The 18091-nt window shown below is 60.5% G+C and overlaps 1 protein-coding gene across 1 annotated transcript; it reads left to right on the forward strand.

Annotated features, from left to right (window-relative positions):
* Positions 1-10563: 10563 nt before the first annotated feature.
* On the forward strand, positions 10564-12186 carry LOC138829550 (glycosylphosphatidylinositol-anchored high density lipoprotein-binding protein 1-like). Its single transcript, XM_070025901.1, has 4 exons — positions 10564-10747; positions 11061-11192; positions 11572-11688; positions 11786-12186. The coding sequence occupies exons 1-4, from the start codon at positions 10696-10698 to the stop codon at positions 12094-12096; spliced, it is 612 nt and encodes a 203-aa protein (XP_069882002.1). The 5' UTR covers positions 10564-10695; the 3' UTR covers positions 12097-12186.
* Positions 12187-18091: the final 5905 nt, after the last annotated feature.

Here is an 18091-nt window from a genome sequence, read left to right on the forward strand (position 1 = left end):
GTGGCTCGGGCGGTAGAGTACTAACCTTGAGTGGAGAAGCCCAGGGACAATGCCCAGGCCCTGAGTTCAAGCCCCAGGACTGCCACTAATAAGTACATAAATGAAGTGTGTGTGTGTGTGTGTGTGTGTGTGTGTGTGTGTGTGTGTGTATGTGTTCAGAGTACAGGAGCAAGGCCCAGCATTCAAGAAGGAAGGGAATGCTGAAAGATTGGCTCGTAAGAAGAGAAATCCAGTCAGCCGCTGGTGGCTCATCCTAGCTGTCATCCTAGCTACTCAGGAGGCTGAGATCTGAGGATTGTGGTTCAAAGCCAGCCTGGGCAAGAAAGTCCACAAGACTATCTCCAGTTAACCACCAAAAAATTGGAAGTGGCGCTGTGGCTCAAAGTGGTAGAGCACTAGCCTTGAGCAAAAGAACGCAGGAACATAGCCTAGACCCTGAGTTCAAGACCCACAATTGCCAAAAATCAAAGGGGAGGGGGGTTTATGTCACCACTGCCATATGACAATGGAAGCGTGTATGCTCTGTGGAGATCCCGGACAGCCATGGTGTGGGATGCGTACCTGTGCTGTTGGAGGCCGCTGAGCTGGGCCGGGCTGCAGGCTCCTCCAGACAACATGCAGAGGCAGGCTTCCAGGGAAACCTCGGGCAGGCTGGGGGTGGGGGGGACAGGGCTGCAGGTGGGGCGGGCGGTGTGTGCAGGTCCTGGTCACTGTGGGCTGAGGAGGCAGGAGAGGGCAGATGCCCTGTCCCCACGGCTTTGGAATCCTCCTGCAGATCCTGGACGGTGCCACGCTTTCAGCATGGAGAGGAACAATGCCCTCTGGGGTGTGAGTGGCTACTTTTATGGGGAAAGATGGCTGAGCTGTGGTGCTGAGATAATGAGTCAGACATTATTCTGGAAGTTTCTGTTAAGGTGTTTGGGGAGCAGTTGGCCAACCTTGCTTGCTTGCTTGCTTCCTTCCTTCCTTCCTTCCTCTCTCCCTCCCTCCCTCTCTCCCTCCCTCCCTCCCTCTTTCCTTCCATCCTTCCTTTCTCTCCTTCCCTCTTTCTCTCTTTCTTTTAGACAGGATCTTGCTATGTAACCCAGGCTGCCTTAAACCAAAGATTCTTCTATCTCAGCCACCTGAATGCTAGGATTGCAGACAGGCACCGCCATGCCAAATGTTTACATTGGTGTATTTTGAATAAAGCAAATTGTCCTCTGTGGTGTGGGTAGGTCTGGCCCAATCAGCTGAAGGGCTAAATACAACAAAAGAATATCATGAGCAGAAGGGGATCCTGAGCCCCAGCCTTCCTGGGCCCCCTGCCTGCCAGCCCACCCACTCGGACTTTGAACTGAGAACCTGCACAAGCCACCTGCTAAAAGGAAACCTGGGCTTTGTTCTGGAGAACCTGACTGGTACCAGGAGAGGAGAGGAGCACACCAGCCCCACAGCCCCCAAACATCATGACTCAATCGGGTGACCTTGGGCATGTGAAATGATGGACGCTTCAGATGACCCTGTGCTGCTGAGGGAAGTTGGTCTGGAAGGTTCTAGAACAGGCCAGGGAGGCCAGTAAGGCAGCCGGAAGCTCAGGCCAGCATAGTGGCTGTGAAGAGGCACAGGGGAGCGGGCTCTCGGTGCTTCTGTTCACGGCAGGTACCTGGGTCCAGGGCAGACAGGTGTGCACGCAGGGGCCGCGGGTTGCCTGCCGACAGGCCGAGAAGGCAAGACACGCAAGACACACCGGTGCGCCAGGCCTGGCCTGCCTGCATGGAGCCTGTGCGTGGAAATGTCTTCTGTTTATCCCTGAGCTGAGCTAGTGCCCTCGCGTGTGCACACTTCCTCCAGTGCCCTCGCGTGTGCACACTTCCTCCAGTGCCCTCGCGTGTGCACACTTCCTCCAGTGCCCTCGCGTGTGCACACTTCCTCTCGTGCCCTCGCGTGTGCACACTTCCTCTCGTGCCCTCACGTGTGCACACTTCCTCCAGTGCCCTCGCGTGAGCACACTTCCTCCAGTGCCCTCGCGTGTGCACACTTCCTCCCGTGCCCTCGCGTGTGCACACTTCCTCCAGTGCCCTCGCGTGTGCACACTTCCTCCAGTGCCCTCGCGTGTGCACACTTCCTCCAGTGCCCTCGCGTGTGCACACTTCCTCCAGTGCCCTCGCGTGTGCACACTTCCTCCAGTGCCCTCGCGTGTGCACACTTCCTCTCGTGCCCTCGCGTGTGCACACTTCCTCCAGTGCCCTCGCGTGTGCACACTTCCTCCAGTGCCCTCGTGTGTGCACACTTCCTCCAGTGCCCCCGCGTGTACACACTTCCTCTCATGCCCTCGCGTGTGCACACTTCCTCCAGTGCCCTCGCGTGTGCACACTTCCTCCAGTGCCCTCGTGTGTGCACACTTCCTCTCGTGCCCTCATGTGTGCACACTTCCTCCAGTGCCCTGGCGTGTGCACACTTCCTCCAGTGCCCTCGCATGTGCACACTTCCTCCAGTGCCCTCGCGTGTGCACACTTCCTCTCGTGCCCTCGCGTGTGCACACTTCCTCCAGTGCCCTCACGTGTGCACACTTCCTCCAGTGCCCTCGCGTGTGCACACTTCCTCCAGTGCCCTGGCGTGTGCACACTTCCTCTCGTGCCCTCGCGTGTGCACACTTTCTCTAGTGCCCTCGCGTGTACACACTTCCTCTCGCGTGTGCACACTTCCTCCAGTGGCCTCGCGTGTGCACACTTCCTCCAGTGGCCTCGCGTGTGCACACTTCCTCCAGTGGCCCTGGCTCACGGGAATGCTAGCTCTCAGCCCCTCAGGTCTCTGCAGGCAGGTGGCTGGTGTTATTGCTCACCCCTGGCCTGGCTCAGACTCTTAACCATCAGGCAGGGTTCTGACCCTGGGCACGTCAGAGCTCCCCTACACCGCTGTGCCTCCCGCCCTGCAGTCGGCTCACGGTGCCCCAGCTATGGGCTGGTGTCACCGGCCTGGCCTGGGCACAGCCCGCAGAGCCACGCCGGGTGCCAGGGAAGCAGGTAACCCAGGCCTCATTCTCCTCCCCCGGCTGCCAGGACTCCGCAAGCACACGCACTGAGGACCCCAGAACCCACGGCAGCCCGGCCCCTCCCCGCCCACAGGGCGCCGGTGTCTGGCAAGTCCCCGGTCCAGCCTGGGCTGGGGCTTCCTCCTTGCGATCCAAACCTGCAGGCATAGCCATCTTATATGTAAAAAGGAGAGTAATGCCAGGCGCTGGTGGCTCACGCCTGTAATCCTAGCTACTCAGGAGACCTGAGGATTGCAATTCAAAGCCGTGAGACTCTTGTCTCCAATTAACTAGTAAAAAGCCAGATGAGGCGCTGTGGCTCAAGTGGTAGAGCAGTAGCTTTAAGTGAAACGCTAAGAGAAGGTGTCCAGCTACTCCCTGAGTTCAAATCCCCAGTATGAGGAGAGAAAACAAAGAGCTAGTCACTGGTGGCTCACACCGGTAATCCAAACTGCTGAGAAGGCTGAGACCTGAAGATCATGGTCAAAGCCACCCTGGACAGGAAAGTCCATGAGACTCTTGTCTCCAATTAACCACCAAAAAGCTGGAAGTGGAGCTGTGGCTCAAGTGATAGCGTGCCAGCCTTGAGTGGAAAAAGCTCAGGGACAAGGCCAGGCCCTGAGTTCCAGCCCCAGGGCTGGTATAGCCAGTGAGTGAGCTTGAGGCTTCGTCCTCCCCCTCCTCGCTCCTCCTCCCCCCCCCCCCCAGCGGAGACCCAGCAGAGCCTCTGGGTGTCCCAGCCTGACAGGAAAGCAAGGGCCCAAGCCCCTCCCCTCCCCCAGGACCCCTGGATTCCAGCCACAGACACGGAGGGAAAAGAACGTTGTCGTGTGAAGCCCTTACATCCAGTGGTGATCTGCTATACAGCAGAAGGTAGTGCCGGTGGGCAGAGCATGGCTGGAGGGTGGCCTGGAGTGGGGTAAGGTACAGGAGGGGTCGGGATGCCCAAAGAACAATGTCTGAGGAGGGGAGGGCCGGCCCCTTGGGACGGCCAATCTGAGACCCGCTCTCCCCAAGCTGGGTTGGGTTGCCAGGGAGACCAGATTCCCAGCCCGGTTTCCAGGCTACTCTGCCTTCCTGCCGAGCACGTGGGCTGGGTTCGCCCTATCAGGATTTTTGCAAACAAGAATAACAATCACGCTCCTGATTAGCAGGAGAAAGGCCTTGCTCTAATGACTGAGCTGAGCGAAAGGGATGCTCAGGCCTCGCCCAGACCCCTTGGCCTGAGCCCTGGCGGGAAGCCGGCTCCCATCCTCCCCCAGCCCAAGCTGGCTCAAACATTGCCTGTTTCCAGGGACACCCCAACAAGCACCCCCGAGCCAAGGACAGGACCTGCTCATGGCCAAGACTGTTTTCTGCTCAGAGTCTGGCCCATGACCAGAGCTGGACACCCCCAGAGCTGCCTCCCAGAGGCGTATTTGTGTCAGAAACAGGGTCGGGGGTCAGGAGCCGCCGGTTGCCAGGCCTCTGGAAACTCCAAGGCTAGACGGAAGCCGCGGGTTCGGCAGGCGGAAGGCTGAGGGGCCGCTGACGGCAACGCGGACTTCCTTGCTGTGCTTGCGCTGACGTTGTCAGAATCCCCGCACACTACCCGAGACTGCGCCCAGGAAGCTGCGCAAAGATGGGTCCGCCAGGAGCTGTGAGGGAGCCCCGAGAGCCTGACGGGAGCCAGAGAGGGAGCGGAAGAGCGTGCGTGGCCATACGCCACAGAAGCCATGGAACGCCCGGAGCCAGGGCCAGGAGGGCCCCCCCCACCGTCCCCCCTGAGGAGCGTGGCCCCAGTGACACCTCAGCTTAAAACGCTGAGCCCCATCAAATACCTAGTAACAACAAAAACCCCTCACAGCCAGGGGCCGGTGGCTCCCATCTGTAACCCCCGCTACTCAGAGATGATGTAAGGATTGTGGTTCGAAGCCAGCCCAGGCAGCGATGTCCATGAGACTCATAACCACTGTAAAGCTGGAAGTGGAGCCGTGCTCCAAGTGGTAGAGTGCTAGCCTTCAGCACAAAAGCTCACCAACAGCATCCAGGCCCTTAGTTCAAGCTCCAGGACCTGCCCTGGGGGGGGGGGGGGGCGGGGACAGGACACAACCCCTCGGGCTCCAGAATCGTGATGTTGAAACTGCCAAGTGTGTGGTGGTTTTCTTCTTGCAGCCATAATAAGCTGACACCCTATCTCTGTGTCCTTGAAACGAAACACACAGGAACAATGAGAATTGTACAGTGAGTCTATGGCCTTACCACCCTGAACACGCCTAACCTTGTCTGTCATGGAGGCTGAGCGGGGCCGGGCTTGCTTAGAACGTAGACAGGACAATCACTCAACAAACACCCCACACGTCCAATTAGCACTTGCCATATTTGATTTACATTATCTTCCCATCCCCTGCTTCATTAGCCCATCTCATATTATTGATAGACTTCACATACACACACACACACACACACACACACACACACACACACACACACACACACACACACAGCCATGGGTGTCCTCAGCTGTTCAGCATGTTCGGTTATTTCGAGGTAAACGCTGCCTCCCGTGAAATGCACGGATCCATGCCCATTCCATTTCTGACTGTCAAACCAAGGGTCACCCAGACCCTACCCCCAAGTTCCCTCCTGCCCCTCTCCAGTCAGTCCCACGTGAGGTGCACGGTCCTCTCCCTGTGTGTCCCCACGGGGCCCAGCCTGCCCTCCCCTTGCTGAGAAGACGGTCGTGCGGACGGCCAGGGTGAAGTGGACACGGCACGCAGACCGTCGCTGTGGCACTGCGTTAACTCTGAAGCTGCCAGCTTGTACGATTCCTGCCCCAGCGTCCGAGTGTCTCCACAGGCCTCGTTCCTTTCCAGGGCAGTGGTATTCCAAGTCCAGAACGCAGATGCAGGGGTGCTCACTGCCAGTGCCCACACTGCTGGCCCTCGGCACCCCTGTGCTGTGTGAACAGTTCGCTCAGACATTGTGGTCCGGCTGGCCGCCCTCACCTGGTGGAGAAGGGAGAGAACAGCCACCGCCCTGAGACAGGAGGCAGGACAGTGACCCAGGAAGACTGAGATCACTGTCTGTCTGTCTGTCTGTCTGTACTGGTACTGGGGCTTGAACTAAGGGCCTGGACAATATCCCTGAGCTTTTTTTTTGCTTAAGACTGGGCACTTTGGAACCACACATCCACTTCTTGCTCTTGGGTGGTTAATTGGAGAAAAGATTCTCATCAATTCTCCTTCCCGGGCTGGCTTTGAACTGCAAAGATCTCAGATCTCAGCCCCCGAGTAGCTAGGATTGCAGGTGTGAACCACCCATGCCCCACTTAAACTTGCTTTCTAACAATCCACTTTCCTGGGAACTAATCCATCCCCGTCCCGAGGAGACCTGCGTCACTCCCTGGACAGCTCTGCTCCTCCCCAGAGCAGGACCCGGACACCTGCCACTAGGCCCCGCCTCTTGGAGGTCACGCCCCCCCCACTGCCCACACAGAGGGCCAAACCACAGCCACGCCACAGCACCCTGGGTCAGTGCCTCCAGGCCTCTGCAGTTACCAAAGCTAGGAAACCATGTGGGTTGTGTGTATCTGCGTCTGTGTGTCTGTGTGTCATCTCTGTTTGTCTGTGCCTGTGTGTCTATGTATATGTATTCTATGTGTATGTGTGTCTGTGTGTCTGTGTCTGTATGTGTTCTGTGTGTGTGTGTCTGTGTACGTGTGTTTATGTGTGTCTGTGTGTATGTCTATGTGTATCTGTGTGTGTTTCTGTGTGACTGTGTGTGTCTGTGTGTCTGTGTCTGGGTGTGTGTGTGTCTGTGTATATCTGTGTATCTGTATCCAGGTGTATGTGTCTGGGTATGTGTCTGTGTGTGTGTGACTGTGTGTCTGGGTCTATGTGTGTGCCTGTGTGTGCCTATGTGTCTGTGTCTGTGTGTATGTGTCTGTGTGTCTGTGTGTGTGTATGTGTGTGTGTGACTGTGTGTGTCTGGGTGTCTGTGTCTGGGTGTCTGTGTGTCTGGGTGTCTGTCTGGGTGTATGTGTCTGTGTGTGTGTGTCTGTGGCTGGGTGTGTGTCTGTATGAGGGTCCTTGGGCTTGAACTCCACCTGGGCACAGACTGTGAGCTTTTTTGCTCGAGGCTAGTGCTTTACCATTTGAGTCCAGCTCCACTTCCAGCTTCTTGGTGGTTAATTGGAGGTACAGGCTCAGGGGCTCTGGGCCAAGGTGGAGATGAACGAGGAGAGCTAGAGACCTCCTGAATGTCTGGAGCGATGCTGGTAAACTTGGAAATCACTGAATGTGAGTTTCCCCGATGTCACTCCCTGCCTTCCCTCCACCCTGATCCCTCCAGACCTTTAGAGCCAGCACAGCTGTGGGCAGAGGGGAGGCGGGTGGCATCCTCCAGCAGGGCTGCCGGGGTCTGGGCAGAGCCACAGGCCCCCCCAGGGCACGGCGGGTGCCTGGGTCTGCACCTCCTCAGAGCTTGGAGGCCTTGTCAGCCTCGCCAGAGACCAAGGCCGTGTGCCATCTGGCACAAAAGGAGCCCATCTGACATTAGGTGTTATTGAGAAGCGACCCCAACTGTGAACACAGGGCCTGTCCCCCATCACCCATCCCTTCCAGTGGAGACCCTCCTAAGGCTCTGGGCCCTGGGCACTGGGGGGGAGGGTTTCCAGCTAAGGTCCAGAGCTCCTCCCTGGTCTCAAGGGTCCAGCCACCCAGCAGCTCCCAGAAGCTCCACTGAGCATGCACCTGCTCAGTTCTCAGCCTTGGGGGATCCCAGGGCCCTGAAGAGTGGGGCACCTCCCACTCCTGGCAGATCTAGCCCCTCGGGATGCCCAAGCACTGCTGGGGGCCCAAAGAGACTAGAAAGCCTGGGCTTCCCTGCCACCATGACCTCACCCGGCCTCCAGGCTCACTGATCCCGCCTGACCTCAGGGCACCACACCCCGTCACCTCCATACCCCCCCCCATTCCCTTCCTTCCTCCCCATCTCTCCACCAGGAATGCAGCCCTCACCTTGCGTTCTGAGGGGGACAGAAGAGCCCACAGGACTGTGCAGAGCAGTGAAGCCCAGCCTCCAGCCCCTGGATCCCCAGAGGATGGGCCTGGGAGAAGCAGAGCTGAGCATCTGCTGAGAGGAGACGCAGGGGCCTGGGCCCTGGAGGCAGGTCCCGCGGAGAGAGGGCCTGGGCCTGCAGCCTCTCTGCCTGGTGTGGGCAGCATGGGGTCAGGAGGTCTGAGAAGAGCAGGAAGGGCAGGTAGGAGGGTGGCCAGAGTGAGGGAGTTCATGACCCTGGCAAGTCCTGGGGTGCACAGGACTGTGGGGCTCAGCCTGGCCTCCCCCTCCTCTCTCACTGCCTCTTTCTGAGTATAGGTTCTTAGAAAAAGGTGCTTGGCCTGGGAAAGACCTCTCCTCATGCCCGGGGAGCCTTCCGAGCCCACCCAGGGGAGGCTCTGGACCCTGCTGGAGAGAAGGCGCTTTCCCTGCTGGAATGAGAGGCGAGCCGCAGGGAGAGGAGGGCACCCTGGCTGCCCCGAGGCCCACTCTCATGGAGCAGACCAGACCCCTTCTCCAAATGCCGCCCTGCGCTTGCGCCCCAGCCGCCCCCCGGAGCCGTTGCCCTGGAGCCTTAGAATGTCAGGATCGACACCACGTGTCCCCCGAGGCCACCACGGGGGTCAGGACAGAGCAGGGTCTGGGAGCCCAGCAGGACGCCCCACAGGGTCCACAGCCCCTGCTCGGCCTGGTGCCAGCACTGCCCCATCCCCTGACCCTCCCCGCCCAGCCACCTGCTGCCCAGCCGGAGGGCGTGTGAGTAGCCAGGCAGATACAGCCAGAACGGAGCTCTGCACCCAGAAAGGGCACCACGACACCACATCGGCCCCCATGAGGGAGGCTCGAGGACCAGCTGTGCCCCTGGGACAGCCCCAGAGCTGGGGGGTCAGGCAGGCCAGGCCCAGGGCACAGGGGGCTCCCACAGCGATGAAGAGGGACCCGGGGGGAAGCTCCGGCTGCAAAGGAGCCAGGGAACCTGGGGACTCAGGGAGGTGTGCCCCATCCCTTGGGAGGACACCGCGGGACTGGAGGCGGGTGTGGGCCCCCAGCTGCGTAAGCGGCGGTGCCGTGGGGTGAAGGGGACTCCCCTCCCTGCGTGCGAGGCCATCAGAATTGAGGCCTGGGCCCGCGCGTGGCCATCAGCCCTGGTCTGGACACTCATCCACTTCTGCATGCGTGCCAGGCCAGACCCTGAAGCTTTTCCTGCGGGGCGGAGGGAAGGGTGTGTCTGAACGTGGAAGGTAGCGCGTGCTCTGAGTGCTGAGCCGGCACCTCCGTCAGGCCGCGGGTGTGGCCGGTGACGCCAGGTGCCTCGTGACACTGCCCCCTAGAGCTGAGGATCCGCCAGACCAAGTCTCACTTGTCCAAGGCAGAGGCTGCTCCCTGTCCCCAGTCCCACAGCGCTGCTCTGGGCCCAGACCCTGCTGTCCTGGTCAAGGGCCCTACAGGAAGCAGCTGGAGCCATGAAGTGGGCTCTTGGCCTGCGAGGGCGGGGCTGGCAGGAGGGGACCATGGCTGGGGACGCGACCTTGGCTTCCAGGACTGGGAGAGGCGGCAGGCAGGTACCCGGAGGCCGTGCAGAAAGATGGCTGAAGAGGACCTCGGGGGACACCGTGCACTGTGTGGCTGTCCCAGAGGCCAGGGGCTGCCTTGACCCTCCATAGGTCCTCACCCAGGAGGGAGCCGAGGCCAGGCAACCTGCAGGCCCCGCTGCGGACCTCACGCTGGCCCGGGGCTCCGATCCAGCACCCCGCTCCCCCACTCTGCCTGTGGGGGAGGGGGCTCCCTCCCCAAGGGCTTGGGTGTCAGTGTCCTCCAGGAGGGGGCTGGGGGTCCAGCTCTCAATGAACAGGCGGCCAGACGCTGGGCTGATGGCTTTCCCAGCCTTCCGCCAGGCTGGAGCTGGAGCCCGTCCCAGAAGGCTCCCCTCCCCAGGACACAGGAGATGATGTGGGAGGGGGACAAACAGCCAGAGGACAAGGGGGAGGGCAAGGAAGGCCTGCGTGGGGAGATGACTCGGGAGTGGGGACGGGTGGGGTGGGGGAGGAAGCCACGTGAGCGCAGGCAAGAATAGCATCTGAGGCAGAGTGGACGGCAGGGGCCAAGGCAGAGGGAGCCAGGACGGCCCGGGGGGCAGCTGGACGCTGTGTTCTCTGGACGCTCTTGGACAGCCCCATGCCTGATACACGCTCATGAGAAATGGGCTGCAGATAAAGGGGCTGCAGCCTCAGGCCCCTCTGCTCCCCGCTGGGCCCCCAGGGTGGGGCTGACTCTGCCCAGGGCCAGGCTCCGGCAAGCACTGCCACTGCCGGGCCAAGGCCTGGAAGCCCAGGACCAAGGCAGGACCAGGTGGCTGCTGAGGCAGGTGGCATCCACCTTCTACCGTCTCCCCGGCCCAGGAACAGGGGGACAGGAAGTCACGAGGCTGATACAGCCATTTCCCCTTCCCCTCTGGCCCCAGGAGGTCCTGGAGGGAAATGGTCCGCCTGGTCTGGCGCCTACAGCTGGGGTCTGGTGTCGAGGCTCATTGTTTGAGGCTGTGGCAGGGGCCACGGAAAGCCTTGGGACTGCCCTTCGTCCACCTACTGCAGACCCAGAGCCCTAAAGGCAGACTCGCAGTGGGCAGGACAGCGCCCAGCAGGATGGAGGCGCTCGGGGCTGTCCTTCTGACCCTCCTGCTGTGCCAGCAGCCAGGTTCGGGGACACGGGCCACCCTGGGGTGTCGGGGGAGGGGCAGGATGCCCCTCGCGGGCCTCCAAGGACCCCCCAGCCGGGGGACCGGGCAGGGGCTTTGGGGGAAGGAGGGGAAGAGCTGGCGTGCCCAAGCCGAGAGGAAGGTGGCTGGGGCTGCCCTGGGACCCCAACACTGTGGGCCCAGGAGCTCCCTCCTCCCCGGGCCTGAGGTTGGGCTGCCACAGCGTGGCAGTGCTCTGGAGGGGCGAGAAGGGTGGCGCAGACCCATGAAGCCCTGGCACCGGGCCCCGAGCATGTCCTCTGTACACGGCAGCCGAGCTTACAGGGCACAGGCTGGCACAGGAGGATGAGGAGGACGTGAAATCGGAAAGCTACGGCTACGATGACGACGATGAGGAAGAGGAGGAAGACGAGACCAACATGATCTTTAGCAGCAAGGACAGAGGTACCCCTCAACCTGGGCCCTCCACCCCCCCCCCCCGTCTTCCTCCTTTCCTGGCCCATCCCCCACCCCCCAGGGTCAAACAGGGACCCAGGTCTGCCCCATCTTCAGCCTCCACCAGCTACTGCCGGCCCCCCACCTACGGGCTCCTCAGCCCTGTTCCAGGCCCCACGGGACACACCAGGCCCAGGGCCGGCACCGGCCCCGTGGACAGTGTCGCCATGAGTTAATTCAGGAGCAGAAGAGCTCAAAGGTTCACCTGCTTGGTGCCCCATGCCCTGTCATATTCTGACCTCCCAAAGGCCCCATCGAGGAGAGGCTGGGGGGGAGGCTGATGGGTGTGGGGGTCCTGGGGCTGAGCCGGCCTCGCTGCCGCCGGCAGTGTCCCTGGAGTGCTACGCCTGCTCGCTGCTGAAGGACAGGGAGCGCTGTCAGGAGACGAAGCGCTGCTCCAGCAGCCAGACCTTCTGCACCACCATGGTCTCCCACGGCAGAACCGGTGAGCGAGCACACGCAGCCCGGCACGGGCGCCGCACACCAGGCCGGCACACCCGCCACCCGCGCACCTGACCCCCACACCTGCTCTCCACCCCCAGACTCGGGTTTCCTGACCACCTACTCCATGTGGTGCACGGACTCCTGCCGACCCCTCACCAAGACGGTGGAGGGGACCCAGATAAACCAGACCTGCTGCCAGTCCACGCTGTGCAACGCCCCGCCCTGGCAGAGGCCCCCCCAGGGTGGCAGAGCTGGCCAGCCCCAAGGTGGCCGTGCAGGTGGCCCTCGGGAAGATGGGCCTGGCAGTTCCCGGGGCAGTGGGGCACCAGGCTTCCCAGGCTGCCCAAAAAGTATGGGCATAGCCTTCCTGCTCCCCCTCCTTGCCAGCCTTTGGACAGTGGGAGCCTAAGTGCCACCCCTCCACCGGGGACCCCCTGTCCACACCTCCCCTCCCCGCGACCGGCTCTGGAGAATAAACTTGGCGGTGTCTCACAGTCCAGCGCTGCCTCCTTGGCTGTCTCCCTCCTCAGTTTCCCCCTTCGGCTTCCTCGTGCGTCCTCTCTTCTCTGTTCACGAGCAGTAAGACAAGGGCCTGTGGGCCTCAGGTCCCCGCTCACGCACCTGCACCCCAGGACCTACAGCTCCCAGGGGCTACAGCACCCCAGCACTAGAGCCCTGCAGAGCCGTTCCTCCAGCTGCCACACGAGCCACGCCCTGTCCTGTCCAGGTGTTAGACACAGGCCTTTGAGGGGAGGGACTTAGGAGGGAAGCCCAGGAGGCTGCAGTAGCTGGGACTGAAGGAGGGAGCAGGGGGAGGGAGGGAGGGAGGGAGGGAGGGAGGGAGGGAGGGAGGGAGGGAGGGAGAAAGTAGGGGGGAGGCCCTGGGCGAGGTAGAACTTCTCCTTCTGGGCCCAGGAATCCGTAGCCCTCCCTGGCCAGGATGTCAGGGAGGAGGCTGGAAGGTGTGAGGGGCCGAGGGCAGGAGCAGCTAGGAGCAGTGGCCCCTGGGACGCGGCTCTGAGAGGGTAAGGCCTGGCTCTGAGTTCAAGGACCCCCCACCGGGGAGGAGAGCGGCCTTGCCTGGACAGTACCCAGCGGTCAGATGCGGCCCCTGGGACCCAGATTGGGCTCTAACAACTCAGCTTTTAGAACTCAGTTTTCACCCCGGCTAGCTAGGACTCAGAACCCTAGTCCTTAACTGATGATAAAATTTAGGGCCCTCAAGGGGGCTGGGAAGGTGGCTCAGTGGTAGAGCGCTTGCCTTGCATACCTGAGGCCCTGGGTTCAATTCCTCAGCACCACAGAAGCAAAAAAAAAAAGCCAGAAGTGGCACTGGGCTCAAGTGGCAGAGCGTTGGCCTTGAGCTGAAGAGCTGAGGGACAGCACCCAGGCCCAGAGTTCAGGCCCCATGACCAGACCAAAAAAAAAAAATTTAGGGCCCTCAAGAATGGAATTTGGAGGGGGGAGGAGAGCTGAAGAAGGGCTCCATTAGTAGAGACCTGCCTACGAAGTTCAAACCCCAGTGCCACAAGAGAGGAGGAATCCTTTGGAAGGGTAAGATGTGAGACAAGGTCTTACCCTTTTTTCTTTCTTTGTCAGTCCTGAGCTTGAACTCAGGGCCTGGGCGCTGTCCCTGAGCTTCTTTTGCTCAAGGCTAGCACTCTACCACTTAAGCCACAGTGCCACTGCCAGCTTTTTCTGTTTATATGGTACTAAGGAATCAAACCTAGGGCTTCATGCATGCTAGGCGAGCACTCTACCACTGAGCCATTCCCAGCCTAGGTTTGGCTCTTGATGTAAGCAAGACCAGAGTTCCATCCTCAGCACTGAATGAATGAATGAATGGAGTGGGTAAATAAATCAGGGCTGGGAAGGTGGCTCCATGGTAGAGAGCTTGCCTCGCATGCATGAGGCCCTGGATTTGATTCCTCAGCACCACATAAGGAAAAAGAAAAAAAGCTGGAAGTGGCGCTGTGGCTCAAGTGGTAGAGCGCTAGCCTTGAGGTGAAGAGCCGAGGGATAGCGCCCAGGCTCAGAGATCAGGCCCCACGACCGACATAAAAATAAATAAATAAATGCATCTAAAATGGCAGCTTTGTCTGGCTCCCTTAGCAAGAATTCTGGGCATTGCTGCCTCCACAGCTCAGCTGTCCAGAAAGGAAGTTCACTTCCAGAAATGACCGGCAAAGGTCTGGCTGCACTTTGGGCATGGGAAGGCATCTGGTGGAGGGTCATCACCTCAGTCAGACTCCTTACTGCCTGTCATGGAGAGCCAGGGGAGGGCACAGGGGCACCAGTCTGGTCCCGGGGCCTCAGGGGAAGAGGGCCTTGAAGGCTGAGACCCCCGCTGAGCTCTGGCAGAGGCCTGAGCGGCAGCCCCAGAGCCCATGGTCCTGTGCACAGCTGGCTTAAGCAGCAGCACCCAGGTCCTGCGTGCACATGAGCATCTCCACAGGCTCTGGAGATGTCCCTGACCTCTGTCTCCCCAGCCTCTGTCCCTCCTGCCTCCTGCCCTGTCCCTGGTGTCCCAGCCTTCCTCCTATGGTGTACAGTTGAGCTCTCTGCAGCTAAGTGTCATGAGTCAGGGCTCCAGAAGCTGCTGCCCAGCCCTTGGGGCCCAGCACCAGGCCCCCACCAGGCCCGGTGCCAGCCCCCAGCCCTGGGCCTTGCTGTACTCCTCTAACACTGCCTCAGTGGAGCCCCGGTTTTCCTGATTGCTGCGGGGGTGGCTGCTGGCCGGGCCCAGCATCAAGGCCCAGAGCTCTCCAGTCCTTCCCACGCTGCTTCCCGGTCCTGGGGACCACTCCAGCTGCCACCTGAACCTCCACTCCAGAACTTCTGCCGTGGGATCTCCTGGCCCCTCCCCGGCATGCAAGTCCCTTAATAGTCTGGGATTCCTGCCTCTTCAGGAAAGGGCTGGGCTTGGTCCAAGCATGACCTTCCTGGATGCTTGGGGGACAGCTCTGTGCACCCCTGCATTCCAGTCCCCCGCGGTAAGAGCACGAAGCTGTTCCACCATGGCCCCCAGCGGACTCGGGTGGCCGGGGCCCTCGGCCCGGGGCGGAAGGGGCCGAGCGGGCTGCTGTGAGCTGCCAGCACCAAGGCTGCCGTCAATTATCTGTCACTTCTGGTCTTGCCGTGGGGCCGGGCACAGCGTGGGAATACCAGCTGGAGAGATGGGGCTCAGCTCCCGTGGAGTCCAGCCCACGCGGGGTGCCATGATAAGGGACAGCAGGAGAGGGAAGGTCAGCCTAGGAGCTCACCCAGCAACACGCTGTAGCTCCTTATTATGGGGTACGCTGTGACCTGCTGGCGGATGACGGGGTGGCCCGGCCGAGGTCCAGGCAGTCAGGACGGTGCCCTGTCAGTCAATAGCCCTTCTTCCTTCTGCCCGGACCACAGGATGCCTCCCAGGGCCAGGGACCCCCAACCTGCTAAAGGGAGCCCCAGACTCCATTCCCCAGGCTCCCTAGAGAGGGGCTACCCTGCAGGACAGGAAGCAGCCATCCCGCGGCGCCTCCTGCTCCCTGCCCTGGTTGGGGAGCCGGCAGAAGAGCAGGAACTTCCTGAGGAAGGAGACTCGTCATCCAAGGCCTTCAAGACCGCCAGGGTGTACAGAAGTGGAGGGAGGCTGGGACAGCCTGGTACTATGAGACAGACCTAGCGCCACCCCCCACCGCCCCCCACCTGCCCCCAGCATGCAGAGTCACCAAAGACAGCCACTGTCAGCAACTCTCCAGGACCAGCAGCTTGGAGCCATGGCTGAGGATGCCTTCTCAGGCTGACCTATGCTGTGCATGTCAGAACCTGCCTGCTGAGAGGTGGGCAGGCGCGTCAGCAGGCGCATGGGCAGGCAGGGCAGAAGTTTCCAGATGGCAGGGAGTTCCCAGTGGCAGAGACACGGAGGAGAAGCATGAGGCATGTGAGCAGAGCTCAGGGCTGCAGTCCCAAACCGGAAATCTCACACACAAGAGGAAGGGAAAGGTCCCAAGAGGGTGACCGCTGCAAGATACAAGTCCCAGCTGCGAGGAGAGAAAGATAAGCCAAGGCCACACACTGTGGCCCACGCGGGGCAGAGGGTCCCAGCCTGCTGGGAACGGGCTCTGCTCTCAGAACCCCACGCTAACCCACAGCTCGCCCACTGCCCCCTCCCAACCCGTTTCCTATCACAGCCAGAAGAGGCACCAGAAATGAATCTCTGAGGATGGGCAGACAAAATCACCAAGGAAAAAACTAGCCACCCATCACCCTCCCAACTGGCCAAGAATAAAAACAAAACACAAAAACATCCACACCAGACAGTGCTGATGAGGATGGACGCAGGAACGCATCGGTCATTCACATGCCGCTGATGCAGAAAGGCACATGCGCTGTATGTCTGGCTGACTCTCATAAAACACAGCACACGCCTGCCAGGTCCCAGGACCGCCACCCTGAGGCCCGGGGTGAAGAAGGCTGCAGGCACACCAAGACCTGCATGTGGTGCATATTGGGACTTTTCTCTGTGATTGTCACAAACTGGAAACTAGGTGCAGTGCTGAGATCAGGAAGATTGCAGCCCCAGGCCAACCTAGACCCAAAACCTCCCAGCTCCACTTCAGTGAAAGAAGCTGAGTACAGAGGCACTCAAGAAACTAGAAGAGGGGGCTGGGAAGGTGGCTCAGTGGTAGAGCACTTGCCTTGCATGCCTCAGGCCCTGGGTTCGATTCCTTAGCACCACATAAGCAAAAAGAAAAAAGCTGGAAGTGGCACTGTGGCTCAACTGGTAGAGCGCTAGCCTGGAGCTGAAGAACTGAGGGACAGCGCCCAGGCCCAGAGTTCAGGCCCCACAACCGGACCACCCCCCCCAAAAAAAAAAAAACTAGAAGAAGCCGGGCACCAGTGGCTCATGCCTGTAATCCTAGCTACTCAGGAGGCTGAGTTCTGAGGATCTTGGTTCAAAGCCAGCCCAGGCAGGAAAGTTGGTGAGTCTCTTATCTCCAATAAACCACTAGAAAACCAGAAGTGGTGCTGTGGCTCAAGCGGTAGAGCGCTCGCCTTGAGCTGAAGAGCTGAGGGGCAGGCCCAGGCCCAGAGTTCAAGCCCCATCACCAACAACAAAAAAAAAGGGCAAGCTCTACCAGTGGCACACTGGGTGGTATCAGTTGTTTAGCATTTGACTGTCAAGTAGAACAGACCCACATCTGGCAGGTTCCTGGGATGCCCCTCCTGGGGGCAGGAGTCTGCAACATTGTACTGTGGTTGAGATGAGAAAACTAGGCAGAGCATACATGGCTCTTTAAAATTCATTCATTATTGCTGTAAAAGCAACATAGAGAGGTTACGTTACATAAGTCAGGTAAAGAGTATACTTTTCTTTTTGGACTCAGGGCCTGGGTGCTGTCCATGAGCCCCGCTGTGCTCAAGGCTGGTGCTGTACTACTTGAGTCACGGTGCTGGCTTGCACCCAAGGCTTCACGAGAGCTACCCAAGCATTCTACCATAAGCCACATTCCCAGCCCACGGGTATACTCTTTTGTTATTGTTGGTCGTGGGGCTTGAACTCTGGGCCTGGGCGCTGTCCCTGCGCTCTTCAGCTCAAGGCTAGCACTCTACCGCTTGGGCCACAGTGCCACTTCCAGGTTTCTGGTGGTTCACTGGAGATCAGTCTCACGGACTTTCCTGCCCAGGCTGGCTGTGAACCGTGATCAGATCTCAGCCTCCTGAGTAGCTAGGACTGTAATACCCGTGGAGCCCGGCTGGCCCGTGGCCGGGCTGCTGGAGGGGGCGGGGCATCCGCAGGCCCGCCCCACGGGGCTGGGCCGCAGGCCGGAGGTGGGGGGGCACGCCACCGGAGGGGGCGGGGCGTGCTGCTAGAGGGGGTGGGGCCGAGCCCCACATGGCGAGCTGTCAGGAAGTGATTGGACAGTGGCAGCTCCGGGAGGAACATGAATGGCAGTGGGGAAAAAGTCCGGAGGAGACTGAGTCCTGAGAGGGAAAAACCCGGGGTCAGGCAGGAGTCGGGGCAGGGAGGGTGGCAGGGGGACGCTTGCGGGGGCAGGCCTGTGGACGGTGGAGAGGGGAAGAGGGAAAAGCCTCCCTTTGGGAGAGCTGGAGGTTCGCAGACCGACTAATAACGGTCGGGGGTGGGCGCCCACGGGAGGCGTGGAGGCTTGGAGGCGGAGGCTGCTCCGGGTTCGGGGTGTGAGGACCCGGTAGTCACAGCCCCTTTCCACTGTAAACTTCTTTTGTCCACCTGTGTCTGTGCCTGAAGGCGTGAGTCGCAGCCCGGCCAGCTTCAAAAAGCCAGCTGCAGAGGAGAGGCGGGCGGGCAGCCCTGGGGCGGGCAGGTGCCCCCTCCCCCGCTCCCCCTGCTCCCCCTGTCCGTGCCCCCTCCCCCCTCCCCCTGTCCGTGCCCCCTCCCC

The sequence above is a fragment of the Dipodomys merriami genome, unplaced genomic scaffold (genome assembly GCF_024711535.1).
Source record: "Dipodomys merriami isolate MVZ:Mamm:240054 unplaced genomic scaffold, mDipMer1.0.p SCAF_174, whole genome shotgun sequence".
Taxonomy (NCBI): Eukaryota; Metazoa; Chordata; class Mammalia; order Rodentia; family Heteromyidae; genus Dipodomys; species Dipodomys merriami.